This window comes from Rana temporaria, chromosome 5 (assembly GCF_905171775.1).
Source record: "Rana temporaria chromosome 5, aRanTem1.1, whole genome shotgun sequence".
Taxonomy (NCBI): domain Eukaryota; kingdom Metazoa; phylum Chordata; class Amphibia; order Anura; family Ranidae; genus Rana; species Rana temporaria.
Genome location: NC_053493.1, coordinates 347015878 through 347034904, shown reverse-complemented (window position 1 = coordinate 347034904; position 19027 = coordinate 347015878). Strand labels below are relative to the sequence as shown.

The following is a 19027-nucleotide window of genomic DNA, read 5'->3' as shown; positions in this document are numbered from 1 at the left end:
TGGTGCTAAATACAGGGATATTCTTGAGCAAAACCTATACCACTCTGTGTGTGATTTGAGGCTAGGACAGAGGTTCACCTTCCAGCAGGACAATGACCCTAAACACACTGCTAAGGCAACACTTGAGTGGTTTAAGGGGAAACATGTAAATGTGTTGGAATGGCCTAGTCAAAGTCTAGACCTCAATCCAATAGAAAATCTGTGGTCAGACTTAGATATTGCTGTTCACAAGTGCAAACCATCCAACTTGAAGGAGCTGGAGCAGTTTTGCATGGAGGAATGGGCAAAAATCCCAGTGGTAAGATGTGGCAAGCTGATAGAGACTTATCCAAAGCGACTTAGAGCTGTGATAGCCGCAAAAGGAGGCTCTACTATTGACTTTAGGGGGTGAATTTTTCTGTTATTTTGTCCTATTTGTTGTTTGCTTCACAATAAAAAACAAAAAATCTTCAAAGTTGTGGGCATGTTCTGTAAATTAAATGATGCACATCCTCAAACAATCCATGTTAATTCCAGGATGTTAGGCAACAAAACACGAAAAATGCTAAGAGAGGTGAATACTTTTGCAAGGCACTGTACAGTACTATATTCATTGCTGTATATTACCACTGATATGTTGCAGTGAATTGCGGTTTTGTGAGGCTAGGGAGAGTGGGGTGTTTGCCCACATGCATGCAGTGTGATTGCATAGACTGAAAAGTCCCTTTAAGACCACACAAATAACAAAACAAAAAATAGGGTTCCCCCTAAAATGACACACCAGACCCTAAAATCCCTGATGCCACCTGCTGGTGAAGGCATGGTGACTTCTATTCACTTATCAAATAATGGCTGGAATAGAGGACGCAAACACCGGAGAGGTATAAACTTTCAGGAATGCCATTATATCATGCCTTACACATTGTTTAACTACCCCAATGCTGGCATATTACACCCCCTTCCTGTCCAGGCCATTTTTACGTTTTCAGAGCTGTGATAGTTTGACTGACAATTACTTTGCCATGTAACAGTGGCTGTTGCACGATAGAAAGTGGAGTGAGTCGCATGATCCCCCATACGTGGATGTATGAGGTATTTATTTGCTCTCAGAAGTTGAATGGAGCAGCGAAGGGATAAAATAAGGTGAGTATGTGCCACTGGGGAGGGGCATTAAAGCAGGGTTTGATGAATTTGCTTGGAATCTAGGAGCCAGCTAAAAAAGTTAGGAGCCAGAAAACGCGCCCCGTCCCGCCAAACCCGCGCGCAGAAGCAAACACATACCTGAGTAGCGCCCGCATATGTAAACGGTATTTAAACCACACATGTGAGGTATCGCCACGATCGTTAGAGCGAGAGCAATAATTCTAGCCCTAGACCTCCTCTGTAACTCAAAACATGCAACCTGTAGAATTTTTTAAACGTCGCCTATTCCACGAGCGGACACAATTTTGAAGCGTGACATGTTGGGTATCAATTTACTCGGCATTACATTATCTTTCACAATATTAAAAAAAATTGGGATAACTTTACTGTTGTCTTATTTTTTTATTAAAACAAGTGTATTTTTTCCCCAAAAAAGTGCGCTTGTAAGACCGCTGCGCAAATACGGTGTGACAGAAAGTATTGCAACGATCGCCATTTTTTGTTAGAATAAAAAAATATATATAATGTTTGGGGGTTCTAATTAGAGGGAAGGAGATGGCAGTGAAAACAGTGAAGAAAACACATTAGAACTGCTGTTTTACTTGTAATGCCAACGGCCACCACCAGATGGCGCAAGGTCACAGAAGTAAGCTTGGGCCTTCACAAGTCTGCAAAGCCACGGCCTCAATTACCGGCCGTCGTGGGCCCGCCGCAACCGCATGGCGGGGGAGGTGGGGGCGCACGGAGACACAGGATCCTGTGCCTCCGTGCGCCCCCACCTCCCCCGCCGTGGGATCGCGGCAGGCCCACGACGGCCGGTAATTGAGTCCGTGGCCTCAATTACCGGCGGGCGCCAGGTCACAATTTCTTGTCGCAATTGCGACTAGGCGCCCGGATATTGTCGAGCCCTGCATTAAAGTGAACTTTTGCTTTCATATGGATGGGCAAAGGATATTTTTGCGTTAAGCAATCTCCCAGATTTTTACAAATACATTACAATTGCAAGTGATTTGTCACTTTAGATATTTGGTAGTATGATGTGTTCTGAATTGATACCATGAATCAAACTGAATAATAAAACATTTGTTGCCAGGAACAGCATAATTTTTGTCATGCTGACTAGGGACGTTTGTTACCCCAACACTTCATATTCCTGACATGTGCCTGCTGTACCATGTACTTGTATGGAAGATGTATCCTGTTATCTTTGCATTGATTGCTTTTTGTGAAATTCCTGGTGTTCCTGCCAGTCCCTCAGCTTTCTTATTAAAAACTCACCACACTAAGCATGGTCAGTTTTCTAGCTGTGCTGGAAACTCAGTGTGCTTTCCTCCAGTGATCTGACATGCCCTCACGGCACAGCCATTTACTGGGAAGCTCAGTGTGTTGCTGTTTCTCCTCCCCCCAGCTCTTATGCAGGTGAGAACAGAGGGATGGTGATCACTTATAAAAAATAGGGATATTTATAATGTTTTTTTTATATTTATACAAAAATGTTTCATTTCTATTTTTAACTGAATGTGTTTTACAAAATAATTGTTTACAATTCACTTGAAGGTCTTCACAACTGTATCTGCATTTTTCTGTGTTTTTTGTATTGCTTTGGGCCATGGGTCTTCAAACTATGGCCCTTCAGTTGTTCAAGAACTACAATTCCCATCATGCCTAGTCATGTCTGTGAATGTCAGCGTTTTACAATGCCTCATGGGATGTGTAGTTCCACAACAGCTGGAGGGCCATAGTTTGAGGATTGTCATATGTTGATGCACACTGCCATTCCACTCAAAAGCCCCTTTAATTTTCAAAAACGACGTTGCCTACACACCATCGTTTTTTCAAAATGCTCTAGCAAAGCGCGGTTACGTTCAGCACTCTTTTCCATTGAAGCTCGCTTCATAACTTGCTTCTGAGCATGCGCAGGTTTAAAAACGCTGTTTTAAACGTCGTTTTGCCCACACACTATCATTTTAATTGACACAAAAAACGACGTTTTGAAAAACGACACAAAAAATTTAAGCATGCTTCAATTTTTTTTTGTCGTTTTTCACAAGACATAAAACGATGTTATCCCCACACACACGGTCATTTTAATTGACGTTTTTCAAAACGTCATTTTTTTTCATCACATAAAGTGATGGTGTGTACGCGGCATTAGACATAATAACATGAGGGCTAGAACTTTTTGGCAAAAGCATCTCAACCCACCGCACTAGCGCCATTATAAACAATGGCAATTCTGTGAACCTACATTAACAGTTCTTAAATTTCATAAAGATGTGAATTGGCTCTAAAGCATTTCTGTCTTTTTATATTATTTATATTTTGTTGTAAAGGATCCTTACATTGTGTCATGTTTATTCATAGAACTCCATGAAAGTGATGTTCAAATGTCTGTGGAAAAAGTGTGGGAAAATTCTAAGCACTGCTGCTGGGATCAAGAAACACATTCGGACCATTCACCTGGGGTAACCTATTACAATACTTGTGGTAGTCTGTGGGTTCAAAATGCTTAGCTACCACTCATCTGGTATTTTCATCTGTGCAGCTGTTATTTTAGGATCTTATTTGTCCTCATTGATGAAAATAATGGTCCCCTCATTGCTGGTCCTTATGGCAAATTGTGATCTTTGCAGCTTGAAATAAGTCTAATGATTCTAAGCCCTACTCTACCTTCTGGTCTCTTGGTATTACCAAGAGAAGAAGCAGTACAGAAACCACACAAATCAGTCTATAAACCCAATCTCTCCATTAACAGGTGCAAGGTAATGGGAGATTTTCACAACGCTAAGGTGATTGCAGCCCATTAGTGTCCTTGTGTACTACTCTGAGCTAAAAAAGTGATTAAGTCTCAGGAAAGCTTGTCCTGAAAAATGAACAGATATAAAACATTATCCACGGTACATTTACTTCCTGCTCACATGGCTAAAATGTTAATTTTTTTACCAATTCTCATTGAATACATATATTGAAAAATTAATTTAGCAAAGATGCTGTATTTTTATTTTATAAGACCTATATGTATATGTTTTAATTTGCTGGATGATTTTCTTTTAAATGTCTCCTTGAAAAGAAAGGAGTTATTAACCACTTCAATACAGGGCATTTTCAACCCCCTTCCTGCCCAGGGGAATTTTTAGTTTTCTGCGCTGACGCACTTTAACTGACAATTGTCCGGTGGTGCGATGTTGTACCCAAACAAAATTTACATCCTTTTTTCCCCACAAACAGAGCTTTCTTTTGGTGATATTTGATCACCTCTGCGTTTTTATTTTTTGCACTATAAACAAAAGAAGAGTGACAAATTTGTAAAAAAAAACAATTTTTTACTTTTTGCTATATTAAATATCCGATTAAAAAAAAATACTTTTCCTCAGTTTAGGCCGATTATATATATTTCTACATATTTTTGGTAAAAAAAATGTTTTGATTAGTTTGCACAAAAGTTATAGCGTCTACAAAATAGGGGATACATTTATGGCTTTTCTTTACTAATAATGGCAATCGTGACTGATGTTGCAGCGGACATATCGGACACTTTTGACACTATTTTGGGACCATTCACATTTATACCACAATCAGTGCTATAAAAATGTACTGATTACTGTATAAATGTGACTGGCAGTGAAGGGGTTAACAATAGGGGGCGATCATTGGAGTAACTGTGTATCCTAGGGAGTGATTCTAACTGTAGTGGGAGGGGACTCACAAGGGGAGGAGACCAATCAGTGTTCCTCTGTACTGGGAACACACCATCGGTCTCCTCGCCTCTGACAGGACGTGGATCTGTGTGTTTACACACACAGATCCACAGTCCTGGCTCTATTACCTGCAATCGCGGGGGCCCGGCAGACATTGCGACCGCTGGGCACGTGCACTGGCTCACGGGCGATGCGCGCCCGCTAGATGGCAGGGAAGCCCATGACGTCCATCCAAGATGGGAGATCCCTCCTGCGGACATCATATGACGATACGTGGGATGTGAAGTGGTTAATTATTTGTGCTGCTGTCCACACCATCGATCTGCACTCTCTTGCAGTGGATGTGGTTCCATTCACCAGCTTCTCGGTCATTGCTGTGCCCTGTAGTGACATAGGGGCTGACAGATGGTACCACACAGCATATTGGGGAACCTCTGCTCTATACATACTATATTCTGAATCTTCCTATTTGTATTCAGATGTTTTCAGGATGTACCACTGGTATGTGTTACTAGTTCCTCATAACTAGGTATTTTTACCCTTCTCTGGACTCTCTCCAGTTCCTGTATCTTCCTTCTGAGGATTGGTGTCCAGTTCTGGTGACCAATCCTCAGGAGGGAGGTGTGGGAACTGGAGAGAGTCCAGAGAAGGGCAACAAAGTTAATAAGAATACTGGAGGACCTAAGTTACTTGGAACGACTACAAACATTAAACTTATTCTCCCTGGAGAAGAGACCATTGAGAGGAGATATGATATGATATAATATACAAATACCTCAATGGTGATTCTAGCGTAGGGAATAAACTATTGCGTCTCAGGGAGTGTAAGAAGACACTGGGTCGCTCAATGAAATTGGAGGAAAAGCGGTTTAACCTTAAACTGAGTAGCGTTTTTTTCACTGGATGTGGAAAAGTGCAGCGCTATTAATGAACAAGGTGTAATCATATATGTGAAAAAATCAACATACATATAAGCATAAAATGATAGCAATATGAATGTGATTGTGACAAAAAATGTCTCTATACATATGTTAACAACATAACAATATTGAGTGCACAAAAATAGTCTATATAGTGAATGAAAGTGACTACAGTAATACAATCCAGGCAATGGAAAACTGATCCAAAATAGTGGACACAGTCCAAAAATAGGTAGGACCCTCTGGATATATGTGTAAAGAGACAACCAGACAACCACCACCGATGATAAGAAGAGGCTTACCAGATGTCAGTGACTTGGCAAAGCATACACTGCCTAAGTCTTAGAAGGCTTGTTGGTAAATGGACCTGATGGGTACAGCTGATTCTGGATGCAAACTGGCTCATCAACCAACCAACCAGGACTTCAATGGAATGTAGAGGTGCATATCATACACTCATGTAAAGGGCAAAGGCTCGGTATCCACGTGACATGCAGAATGTATTGAAAACACTCACATAGCGTGATACCTTTTAAAAAAGTAGTAATTTAATGAAGTTTAAAATAGAACACTTACATTTGGAGGATCTTGCATAAGCTTATTGTGACAGGTACATGAGCGATGCTTGTAGGTAGGTCCACCCCGACACGTGTTTTGACTAACAAGCCGTCATCTGGGTTTTTTTTACTGTCAGGGCAGTAAGGCTGTGGAACTCCCTTCCACAATTGATGGTGTCAGTTGCAAGAATTAATAGTTTAAAAAAACTCTTGGATGGGTAAATTTGGGGAACACAGTACAAAGGAATATAGGAAATGATTTTTGATATATACACCGACACAGGTTGAACCAGATGGATTGGTGTCTTTATTCAACCTCACCAACTATGTCACTATGTAGTCATGTCTTTGTACTGTATTTTTCATATACACACATGAACTGTAAAGCTTTCACTTAGCAAGCTCATTTTAAGATTCTTATTTCAATGTTTCTCTTTTCAGCCGCAGTGGTGAATCTGATGACTGTGATGGTGAAGAAGACTTCTACTATACAGAGATTAGACTAAACAATGACTCTGGCAGCGAGGGATTGTACAGCCTGTCTCCTGTATCTCCAACCTATGCATCAGCTCCGTCTACAGTACTCCTTCCTAGTGCTGGAAATTATGAAGCCATTTGTACTAAAGCAGAGACCAAGCTACATGCCCGCCTGAGTAGATCAGCTCCAAACACCTATTACTTAGTGAGCTCAGATCATGCTTATCAGGTAAACCATGAAAATCAGAGTAAGTCTTGCCTACCACATAGCAAGGTTCATAATGCGGATTACATTTTTATTGTGAAATACAGGTTTTTTATATATTTTATGAACTATCACTCATTTACCTGCTGTTTTGAAAGCGCTTACTCACTTTCCCATTGTGTATATCATGGTGGGACAACTTTTTTTTTTTCTCCTGCCACAACACTGATATGTATAAATAGTGCCAGGATTTTCAAGTAGAAGAGAAATGGTGGTGCCAACCTATGGATAAATAACATGGTGTAAGAGTTGTACTACATCTGGGGGAAAAAAAAGTGTGTTACATTTATTGATTTATTTTAAATTTAGTAACTAAAGACATTTAATTCAATGTTTTATGGTTTGCTCCTAAATGGTCACTTAGTTCTCCACCAATTATAATTCATCTCCACCAATATATTTTAGCTGAATACATTAATTGACATGTCTTTAATTTTGGCTCTAAGAGGTCCCATACATTTTTACTTTACCATTTTCTGTTTGACCCTATACACTGTCCATCATTCATTTTTAATTCCCAGTCTTGGAAGACATGCTTAACAACACTGCGGGATATGAGCGTTCACCATCACAAGGAAAGACCAAAACCCATCACCACAAAGAAATGGCTTTAAGGGCAAGGAGGACCCAGTGTCCTCTCTTTGTTTTGGCTTGAAGCTGAAGACCAGTGTGAGAATGGGGAAACCAGGAAGAAGTTCGCCTGCTCAGTCTGAAGGTCGGGAACTGTTGGAAAATGAGTAAGGGAATTTAGAACAGCAAAAATCTCCAATTAGTTCTTATTTGTAAGTGAAGGCTTTTGGTTTGGTTCGTATATCTGTTGTGATGGGTGGGTCTGAAATGGGACAAGATGTCACAAAGAAGATATCTCTTGCATCTGTTCTGTATTGTTCGCTTGTCTGTCAATAATTGGAACCAGCCTCCCTAAACAGAGGTAAGTTTTTTTTTGGCCACCTCATCATCTGATAACATTCAAGGCTTGTTCAACAACTGGATAACAGCAAAGCAATTGATGTGCTATTTTTTTTTTTTTTTGTATGCAATGTGATCAGGAATGTTTTTTATGGTTGTCATGATTGCCCCTATTCTGAGTAACATATTTGAATTTAAATATTTAGGTGGTTTCACTAATATATTTTAAATAGAACCTCATTAGTTGGATTTCATCTTGTGGCTAATCCCTGGATGAGTACAATCTCCAAAAGCACTGTGGCATTAGCCAGAACCTAATTTAGCAAACTTGTGGGGGTAAAACAGTTCTACAGTACTGTAAAAAAGACACCTATTCATACCTGCACACCATCTCAGGTCTCTTGTAGATTAGTCCGGGATTACTAAAACATAAGTGCTTCTTAGTTGCTGGCCCCATCACCCTCTCAAGCCTTCCTATTAGCCAATCACTGTGATGGTCCTTGCTAGCCAACAGTAAGGGACATAAAGTGTGGAGGGAAGGAGGGAATCTATATCAGTAACCCAAAAACTCTGGGTTTTCAGGGTCCTGGAATGATCTACAAGGAAGCTCTGGTGGCTTGCTATATAAAGTCGCAATTTAAGATTTTTTTTCACAGTATTTGTAATTAACTGATTTATAACTTTGTAACTAATGCCTGATAACTATAGAGAACATTTTTGTTTTCTTTTAGGCTACTCCTTCCGTGAACATTCCAAACTCAAGGCAAAGCAATGTCAACAACTTCAGTGTTCCTCGACTCCTGCCTCAAACTACTTTTAATGGCACCTCAGTGAGTAAATATAATAGAAGGAAGTCATAAGGGATACTGAGTGGAGCAGAGCACATTACTGGTGAAGATCCAAGACAGATAGTGGAAACACTGGGAAAAATAAACAATCAAAAATAGGACAGTGAAAGACACCAGATATGTTTAATCTGATTTTATTACTTTTAAAGAAAAAAATTATACATTTCACTTTAGGATAGAAAAACAACATCAATATACAGAACCAATGATCCAATGTAATCCAATCCATAGCATAATTGAAAGTATATCACTTCCGAATGGATGAGTACAACACACATATTACATGGCAAAAAAAACACATGGCAATAAAGAAGTCTTAAGCCTAATACACACGGGCAAAATGTCGGGCAGCCTCAGCCAGTTCAAAAGAAACCAGCCGACATTCGGCCTATGTGTACTGGAGTGGATCCAACAGAAGCTGGCCATTTGGCTGGCTTCTGTTGAAGGGGGTCGGAACCTCTGTCGGTTTAAGTGCTGGTTGTATCTTTGTTAAGGAGATTTCCACTCCTGTTCTGTCTTACAGCTGTCACTTTGAGAGAAAGTGAGTAAAAGAATTATCCTGATTACTGCCTGTATCCTTGCTGCAGGGATGTTCCATCACTTGTTGTTTTTTCTGACACCTGTCATGTGGACAGGAAGTGAGGAAGCAAAATCAAGGATATCAGTAGAGCATAGGAGGCCATAACATTTTTTAAAAGAAAGTGGGGACAGACATCATGTGCAAGAAGTACAAATTGTGGAGAGTATCGAACTTCCCCTGCCGTCTTATGTGTTGTAGTCACCGCGTTTGAGAACGTGGAGATTTTGTCTTGACTGTGTGTACGCAAAGCAAGCTTGTCGAGTTTCTCGACAAGGAAAACGATGTGTTTCGCCCGTCAAGATCCTCGGTCGTGTGTACGAGGCCTCAGAGTGATTAGAGTGGGAATCAGAGATGATGGATAGGTAAAATGGTCTATCCTGTGTTATTAAAATAACAATACTCGTGGCGCTTCCATAAGATAATATATCTCTGTTCCTTCTTTGCTGCTATAATGTGTAAAATTTATATGCAAATACTAAACTTTTTCATTAAAGCGGTGGTTCACCCTAAAAACTACATTTTCTTATTCCACTGCCCCCCCACATTACAATCGAATTAAGGCTCTTATTATTTTTTTCATGCTGTACATACCTTAGTACAGCATATTCACCCGTGCATCCGGGTTGCGAGTCCCGCGGGAGTGGGCGTTCCTCACATGCCGGTGATTGACATTTTGCCCAAAAACGAGCTCCCCCCGTCGCGTAAGCCACGTCACGATTGGCGAAAGGAGCCGAACGGCGATGCGCATGTGCAGTATAGCGCCGACTCGCCGTTCGGCTCGTATGTAGTTTTTAGGGTGAACCACCCCTTTAACCAAACTCCTTAATAATACATTTAAATAACTATACCCATATCACGTGGCTTACATATAAAAGGAAAGTTGACTGGCACCATATAATTTAAAAAAAATAACGTTCCATTTTATAAAGTCCTGGTGATATCTGCTAGATCAAATAATTTTCCCTTGTGGCAGCATTGAGCTTCTGGCCTGCTTGGCACAAATGTCATAAAATACCCATAGGTGCCTTTAGGGATTTCAATATATTAATCTGGATTCTAAATATGGTTATTTCATATATACAAAAGAGGAAGTTGAACAAAAATTCTAATTACATCTAGAAACCTCAGCACAAGTTCATACGATCCTCCATGAAGGATCCAGCTGTAGTTACCATTCATAGGTATTGTCATTTTAGTGCTTAACAATGGCACCATACCCAGTCCAAATATTAACTATGGCTGGAAAATCTTCTGCATCACAGTATTCATTAACTTGTCACTTGTTTGAGCTTATAAATTGTTTAGGTAGTTCATGAATTTAATTGTTGACTTAATGGCGAGACAACAGAATTGGGGCTCTTTCACACGTCCGTTCCGTTCGTCCGTTTTTTGGACGTCCGTTAACGGACCGCAATGATTCCCTATGGGCTAGCGTCCGTTAGCGGATGAGCATCCGCTAACGTCCGTTAGCATCCGTCTGCGTTAAGTTCCGTTTTTTTGGACGGAAGAAAACCCTATTTTTCTTCCGTCTAAAAAACGGAACGGACGAAAAACGGACGTTAACGGATGATCCGTTTATCATCCGTTTTTCTATGTAAAAAGCCCCAAAAAAAAAAAAAAAAAAAAGGATGAAAAAACGGATGCAAAAACTGATGCAAAAACTGATGCAAAAACTGATGCAAAAACTGATGCAAAACTGATGCAAAACTGACGAAAAACTGATGGAAAAACGGATCAACTGATGAAAAAAAAACTGATCTGAAAAACTGAACGGACGTGTGAAAGAGCCCTTGCTGTTATTCCTACCTCATTATTCTGCATTTATTCCTAGAGTGTGACTACAATTGATCACAGCTGTGGAGCCCTTTGTAGAGACCGAACAGACCAGCTTAAACAAAGGATGTGGCATTTAAAAATACACTTTAGACTAAAATCTGCTTGTCTAGCCTCTTATTTTAAAAGGAATGCATACTTATTTTGTGCATACTTTATTGGTTATATTTTTCACTATTAGTATTCATAAACAGTTCCCAGAGAAAGGAAGTAAGGTAGTCCCACCCGCTTTGTGTGAATAGACAGTAACACAGAATAGGTGATGAATTTATATGGAATGGTTAGTAGTTTTGTAAATTATTACTTTTATATTTTATGGTCAGGCCTAAAAATTTTGAAGCATAATAGTTGGTTTTTGGTTTTTGAGCCAGTGAGTGCTTTAGGCTCCTTTTTCACATTGTAACCACTGCGGCTTTTGCATAACTGTATAACTCAGTTATACTGTATAAGTACCAAACCAATTTTTACATTTCCACTATGATTTCTTTGTATCTTTACAAGGTTACTATCTAAAGCAGTAAATTTTTTCAGGACAAATGGATGATTCTTAGAGCATGGGTTGTATGCTGCTACTTTCACGTGATTGGACACTGGCAAAAGCTTTGCAGGGAACTGCCCACCAGTGTGCCCATATATCCCCTCCTAGTCTGTTAAGCAGTATAGTGCTAGTGTCCTTGAAAGATGGATCCCCACCCTACAATTTTCCATCTTTCTTCAACTGACATTTCTATCATGATTCAAATGCTTTTTTGCCTTATGGCTCACTAGCCGTTTCAGGATTGGTTAGCCTCAAATGTATATCTCGGGAACCATAGCTGGACCCTGCAACACCAGGACCAGCCAGTAATGTTTGCTTCAGACACTGGATTCATAGGGCCAAATCCTCAAAAGGGATACGCAGGCGGATCTGCTGTTCCGCCTGCGTATCCCTGTGCCTATCTTTGGAACTGATCCTCAGAAGCAGTTTTCCAAAGATAGGCAGAAGATCCGACATCTGTAAGAGACTTACACTGTCGGATCTTAGGATGCAGTACCGCATCCGCCGCTGGGGGCATTTCGCGTCGAAATGCCGCTTCGCGTATGCAAATGAGGACTTACGGAGATCCACAAAGCTTTTCAGCTTTGTTTTTTCTCCGTAAGTTTACGTTTGCATGCGTAAAATTAGGGCTGCTTTTACAAGGTGTAAACTGTTTACACCTTGTAAAAACAGACCTTTTTTTCGATCGCCGCGATTTTTTTTTAAATTTGATTTTTTTTTTTTTCGCCGTATCTTTTTTTTAACCCGTCGCAACTTTATTGTCCCGTCGCAATCCACAAAGCCCGGCGTAACGTAATTTTGCGCGATGCACGTCGGGAAAATGACGTCACGAGCAGTACGGCCGGCGCGGGAGCGCGCCTCATTTAAATTGTCATCGCCCCCTGGATAACAGGACCGCCTTGCGCCGGGAGAATTTAGGTTGCACTGCGTGAAATTTCTAGGTAAGTGCTTTGTGGATCGGGCACTTAGGTAGAAATTTCCCGCCAGTGTAACTTAAATGGGAAAAATTAAGTTAGGCTACGATTTTGAGGATTTGGCCCATAATTCCGAGCAATCCTCCAGCAATGCCAAATTATGTTCCATTTTACAGACACCTCCAGAAATGTCAACCCTATTGTACACATTTGTGTCATCTGCAAAAAGACATACCTTGCCCAACAAACCTTTAGTTATATTGCTTACATACAGATTACATGGAACAGCACCATATACAGAGCCTTGTGGAACACCACTAGTGATGGGTCTCTGTCCTGAATGAACACTATTTACAACCACACTCTAGTATCTATCCTTCAGCCAACTGCATATCCACTGATCATTATCTGAAAATAATAAACATGTTATACCTACCTGCTCTGTGCAAGTTATTGATGGCTCTCAGAAATATCTTGGTAGTTAAAGTACATGTGAAGCTTTACCCTGTAAAACAACTCACTCAGTTTAAGATAGAAATGGAACACAAAGATATATATATATATATATATATATATATATATATATATATATATATATACTGTATATATATATATAAAATTATAAATACCTTTTTTTCTTGTTTTATAAGTGATCACATAACCTCTGTTCTCAGCTGCATAAGGGGCTTAGAGAGGTAGGGGTGGAAAAACAGCAGTACACTGGTCTTTCCAGTGAATGGCTGTGCAGTTGAGCATGTGAGCCCAAGTCTTGGCCATTGGAGGACAGGCAGGCCATTCCCCCAGCACAGTCAGAAAACTGACCACACTGAGATGGATGTGCTCTCATGCCTTGAATGGTCAGTTTGAAAATGGAAAGCAGAGGGACTGGCAGGATCACCAAGGAAGAAATACAAAGTGCATACTGCTAAACAATTAGCATGATCATGTAAATTAACCCTTTTCTGCAATATATTAAATATTTCTGTTTATATTTTCAGGTCCGTCTTCCATGCAGTACAAAACTTGTGGAACATACACAACCAGTTCAGACAGTGTTATCTTCCTCTACCAGAGCTGCTGTAGTAACAAGGTATGTTAAACCACTGTAAGGACTTCCAGCTTGGAGAATCAAAAAAGACACAAAATACACTACATGCTTTTGGGAGGTAAAAGAAGAAAAGAATGCAGGCGCCTCTGAGTGTAGACTGCAACACGTGAAGTAAACCACAATAGTAAAAACTCACTTTTTAATACCTAATGACAGGCACATCTTGGTGTTAGAAGTCCGGTGATGCATCTATGACACTGGTCCGCAGGAAGAGTCGTCCTGGCCGCTCAGACAGCTGTTGTGGCTGGCAAGATGGTGGTGTGTAAGAGGAAAGCCAAGAGAGAGGGGTGGAGCACTCTCTGGACCACGTCGGAATGAAGTCACTGGTGTCATCACGACCAGCGCTGCAGGCCCACCTCAAATTTCATGAATCGGGTTTACATCCACTTTAAAGCGGTTGTATACCCGCTGTCTTTTTTTTTTTTAACCTGAAAAGCAAAAGCCATAATCAGCTAATATGCACCGCATACTAGGCGATTATGAAATACTTACCTTGGAACGAGGTGAGAGGAACTTACCTGGTCCACGCCGAGGGAGATGTCATCTTTCATCGGCGTGTCTTCCGGGTATCGCCGCTCCAGCGATGTGATTGGCTGGAGCGGGAGAATTCTCTCCGACAAGGTCCGGCGGCTGCCGGCCCTTTAACCGAGGATCCCCGCTGCGCATGCGCCGCTGCAGTCAGCGGCGCATTGCGGGGGGAATATCTCCTAAACCTGTGAGGTTTAGGAGATATTCTTTATACCTACAGGTAAGCCTTATTATAGGCTTACCTGTATGTTAAAGTGGTAGTACAGAGTTTACTACCACTTTAAGGTAGATATTAAGGAAAAAAAACATATTTCTTATTTTATTTTTAACATAGTAAGTAAGTAAGTAGCTCAGGGACAGGACTTCGGGAGGGCAAGAAATTAATGGGCGGCACACACACATGAAACTGACTCTCAGCAGCACAGATGATGATGATGACACCTCACCGACATGACATGTCCCTTCCAGAGTCTAAGTGACAGTGTCTCTCGTCAGGCCGGGTGGTTCCTTCAGTCCACTCCAGTCCATACAGCACTGACAGTCCCGCTCCCGGCTTGCCTTGCTCCCTTCCAGGAGACCTGCCAAGAGGCTCTCACTTGCACTCACAGCCACTCACTTGCACCATGACATGACACGCTTAGTCACCACCTCCGCCAGACCCGTGTCTTGGCCTAGCGCCACAGCCATATTTTAACCACTTCAATACTGGGCACTTTTACCCTCTTCCCGCCCAGGCCAATTTTCAGCTTTCAGTGCTGTCATGCAAACGTCACTTTAAATGACAATTGTGTGGTCGTGTAACACTGTACCCAAAGTCAATTTGTATCATTTTGTTCACACAAATAGAGCTTTCTTTTGGTAGTATTTAATCACCACATAAAAGCCTGAAATTTTTTTTTAGCGCTAAACATAATGCCTATAAAGCACCTGAAAACTGCCTCTCATGGCCGAATGCTGTCACATTGGGGCAGTACGCTTGCGAGACAGGAAAAAAGTCCTGCAAGCAGCATCTTTTGGGCGGTGCGAGAGCGCTGTATAGAGTGCTTCTACACCGCCCCTGCCCACAGTGTTTCCAACCTACCAGATTTAAATTTTCTGACACAACACCCAAAATTTACTGGCACAGTTACTGGTATTTGATCACCTCTGTGGTTTTTAGTTTTTGCGCTATAAACAAAAATGGAGCGACATTTTTGAAAAAAAATGCAATATTTTTAACTTTTTGCTATAATAAATATCCCCCAAAAAGATATTAAAAAAAAAAATTTCCTCAGTTTAGGCCGATACGTATTCTTCTACCTATTTTTGGTAAAATAATCGCAATAAGCGTTTAACGATTGGTTTGCGCAAAATTTATAGCGTTTACAAAATAGGGGATAGTTTTATGGCATTTTTATTAATATTTTTTTTTTACTACTAATGGCGGCGATCAACGATTTCTTTCGTGACTGCGACATTATGGCGGACACATCGGACAATTTTGACACATTTTTGGGACCATTGTCATTTTCACAGCAAAAAGTGCTATACAAAATGCATTGATTACTGTGAAAATGACAATTGCAGTTTAGGAGTTAACCACTAGGGGTTAAGTGTGACCTCATATGTGTTTCTAACTGTAGGGGGCGAGGCTGGACGTGTGACGTCAGTCATCGTCTTTCCCTATATCAGGGAACAGACAATCGCTGACACTGCCACTGTGAAGAACGTGTGACCCACGGCTGGGCACTTAAAGGGGACGTACCCTTACGTGATTGTGCCCAGCCGTGCCATTCTGCCGACGTATATCGGCGTTAGGTGGTCCTTAAGTGGTTAAACACATTTAGACATGCTAATTACAATATTCATGTTTTATTTCTTTTGTATCTCTGCCTGACTTACATTTATATGAGTTATGACTGTGGTTTAGCTGTTCTGATATAAAAAATACCCCCTCCTTTTTCTTTTCAGAAAACCACGCGGTGAAGGCAAGAAATGTCGTAAAGTTTACGGGATGGAAAATCGGGATAAATGGTGTACAGCCTGCCGCTGGAAGAAGGCCTGTCAGAGGTTTCCTGACTGACTAGATAAAGTGATAAATTCCACCTGTGTCAGACACTGATGGAGAGCTCAAGTGCTCATGCTCTTTGATCATGCTCTCTATGAACAGATAAAGGAACATCACCTAGGAAGAAATAGGTTCACACAAAGGTGAAACATTGACTAAAACGAAAGGGATGTTCAATCCGTGTTTGCATGATGATGTACGAGCTTAATGCTCACCAGAGTTTTTAAACATTTCCTACATGTATTTGTGATCGTACACGTGTACATCAGTGATCTTATTGGATTAAGAACAGATGCACAACTTTATACATAAACATCATTATTGATTTTCCTGATTTGGAGATAACTCCCAGTTAATAATAAATAATGATAGGGCAAAAAAACTTTAAAAACATAAAAAAAATTAGATGAGGACCAGGAAGTGTGTAAAGCACATAAGGGCATTGTGCGTCATAATATTTTTCCTAAGAATTATCTTGTTGCAATACAGCAACCAATTGGATTTAAACATAATATGAAGAATGATGGCTGGAAAAGAAACTTTGGAGCCAGAATGCTGTTGGCCAATACAGAAAGTTCTTTTTTTAATTACACCTTGATAAATGAAGTCCTTGATTGTTGTCTAACATCACACACGAAAGGTGATAGGAAAAAGGTGGGCACACCAAAGTATGCTAAATAATGCACTCACCACATCTGGTGGATAGCAGAGATTTTAGCCAACACCTTCCTAATATGAAGGCAGCCATACAGAACACAAACAACGTTTTTCTCATGATTGATTTTTATTCTTCAGTTTTGGCTGGGCCCACTATTAAAGCGTAACTCCACTTTTGTTGAGAAAAAAAACACTCCCCTCTTTAACAAACTTTGTTGCAGATTCCTACCTTTTGTTATGCTGAAGAAATCACTGTTTGTTCCTCTGTGCCCCTGTTCTGAGTGAGTCAAATGGGCTGCAGGGCTCTAATTAAGAAAACAGCTGGGCCTGCATCCCTTTAGACATGGTTTCCTATTGGTGGTTTCTTACCAAAATTGTTATTTTTGTTGCAGTGGACGCCTGATATCTGACTTGTAACAGTGTAAACTCCTGGGAAAATCTGTATGCCAATCACATGAGCAGGAAATTAGGTTTCTGGGGGGTGTCCAGTACACATTCTGTGTACAGAACACCTCCAGGTAGCCATATTTGCATTGCATTTTACAGAAAATTACAGTGGCTGCAGATTGAAAAGGAAAAGGAAAATACAATATGACTTTTTATATTTTATTTTTTGCTTTTTCTTATGAAACTGGAGTTACCCTTTAAGTAATTTTAGTGTAGACTAGACAGTAGCTGCTATTTTGATCATTTTAACTCTTTGAGAGTTCTAGAAACACAAAAGGTGGCCCACACATGGTTACATGACATTGTTACTGTATGTGGTGCGTAAGCACCTAAAGAGATCAGGAGGTGTGGCCTTGTCCTTCCTTCTGTTCATCTCTGCTGATAAACAGATGAATTGCCTGGCACTTACATTAATATTTAATGGATGGTAATGTAGGCATTGCGCATCATGCACCGAATGGCAGATGTACACATCTCAGGTGAAGGAGATCTCTCCATGTATGGCCAGATCCTTTTTATGGAGGAAAAATCTCCACCATCAGGTAATTGTTTTAAATAAAATAATATAAAATATATAATCAAAATATTAAAGGGGTTGTAAAGGTTAATTTTTTATTTTCTAAAAAGGTTCCTTTAAGCTAGTGCATTGTTGGTTCACTTACCTTTTCCTTCGATTTCCCTTCTAAATGTTTTTTTCTTTGTCTGAATTTCTCACTTCCTGTTCCTCCTCGATAAGCTGTTCAGTAAGCTGTTCTAAATGACTTTCCACCGCTCAGATGATGGTGTTAATCTTACTGAGGAGAAACAGGAAGTGAGAAATTTAAACAAAGAAAAAAAGCATTAAAAAGGGAAACCGAAGGAAAAGGAAAGTGAACCAACAATGCACTAGCTTAAAGGAACCAATTTAGAAAATAAAAGACGAACCTTTACAACCCCTTTAAGTGAATTGTGCAATTCCTGTTGCTATCCCATCTATCAGTATTTGTGCACAAAAACTGTTGTAGGCTTTTTTTTTGCTTTTCTTTCATGTCACAGATCTGTAGAAATTCCTAGCAGATGTAAAAAGCTATGGTCATCCAAAAAACAATTATTCCAGGCAATCGAAAATGAAGGGATGATGTAATTGTATTAGGACAAACCTACTATTAAAGCACTTAAATATGCTTACAACAACTTATATGTACGGGAACTGTTAGATGTGATTGCAAAAGGTATGGCACAGGTCAGTTTAAGCAACAGTCTCTTTTTTTTTTTTTTCTACTAAATATATTACCCTTATGTCCCTGCTGGAATACTAATAAATATTGGTATATCTGAGTGTGAAGTTTAACATCATAGATGGCATCCTTGGTACAGATGTTAATTTATTTTCTATAATTTTTATCTAACGATTTTCAAAAATATGCAGTCTTTAACACAAGATGAGGGGCCACATTTAAGGCATTGTAGCAAGTTGCCCTAAGCTGTCTAAATATTCATGTGCGATGAGAAAGGTTGTTAATTAGTGAGATCTTTTCATATTCTAACATGTAATTCTTGCTTTAAAGGAGAAGTATGGGAATCCTGTTTTTTGCAGATT

General features: G+C 40.2%; 1 protein-coding gene across 1 annotated transcript in view; it reads left to right on the top strand.

Annotated features, from left to right (window-relative positions):
* Positions 1 to 17557, top strand: part of ZNF704 (zinc finger protein 704) — a 44336-nt gene extending 26779 nt beyond the window's left edge. The window contains exons 4-8 of the mRNA XM_040354493.1: positions 3487 to 3587; positions 6739 to 7003; positions 8680 to 8778; positions 13660 to 13751; positions 16248 to 17557. Of these exons, the coding sequence (XP_040210427.1) occupies positions 3487 to 3587; positions 6739 to 7003; positions 8680 to 8778; positions 13660 to 13751; positions 16248 to 16359 (669 nt within the window). The 3' untranslated portion in view covers positions 16360 to 17557. The remainder of the gene's footprint in view (positions 1 to 3486; positions 3588 to 6738; positions 7004 to 8679; positions 8779 to 13659; positions 13752 to 16247) is intronic.
* The last annotated feature ends 1470 nt before the right edge of the window (positions 17558 to 19027 follow it).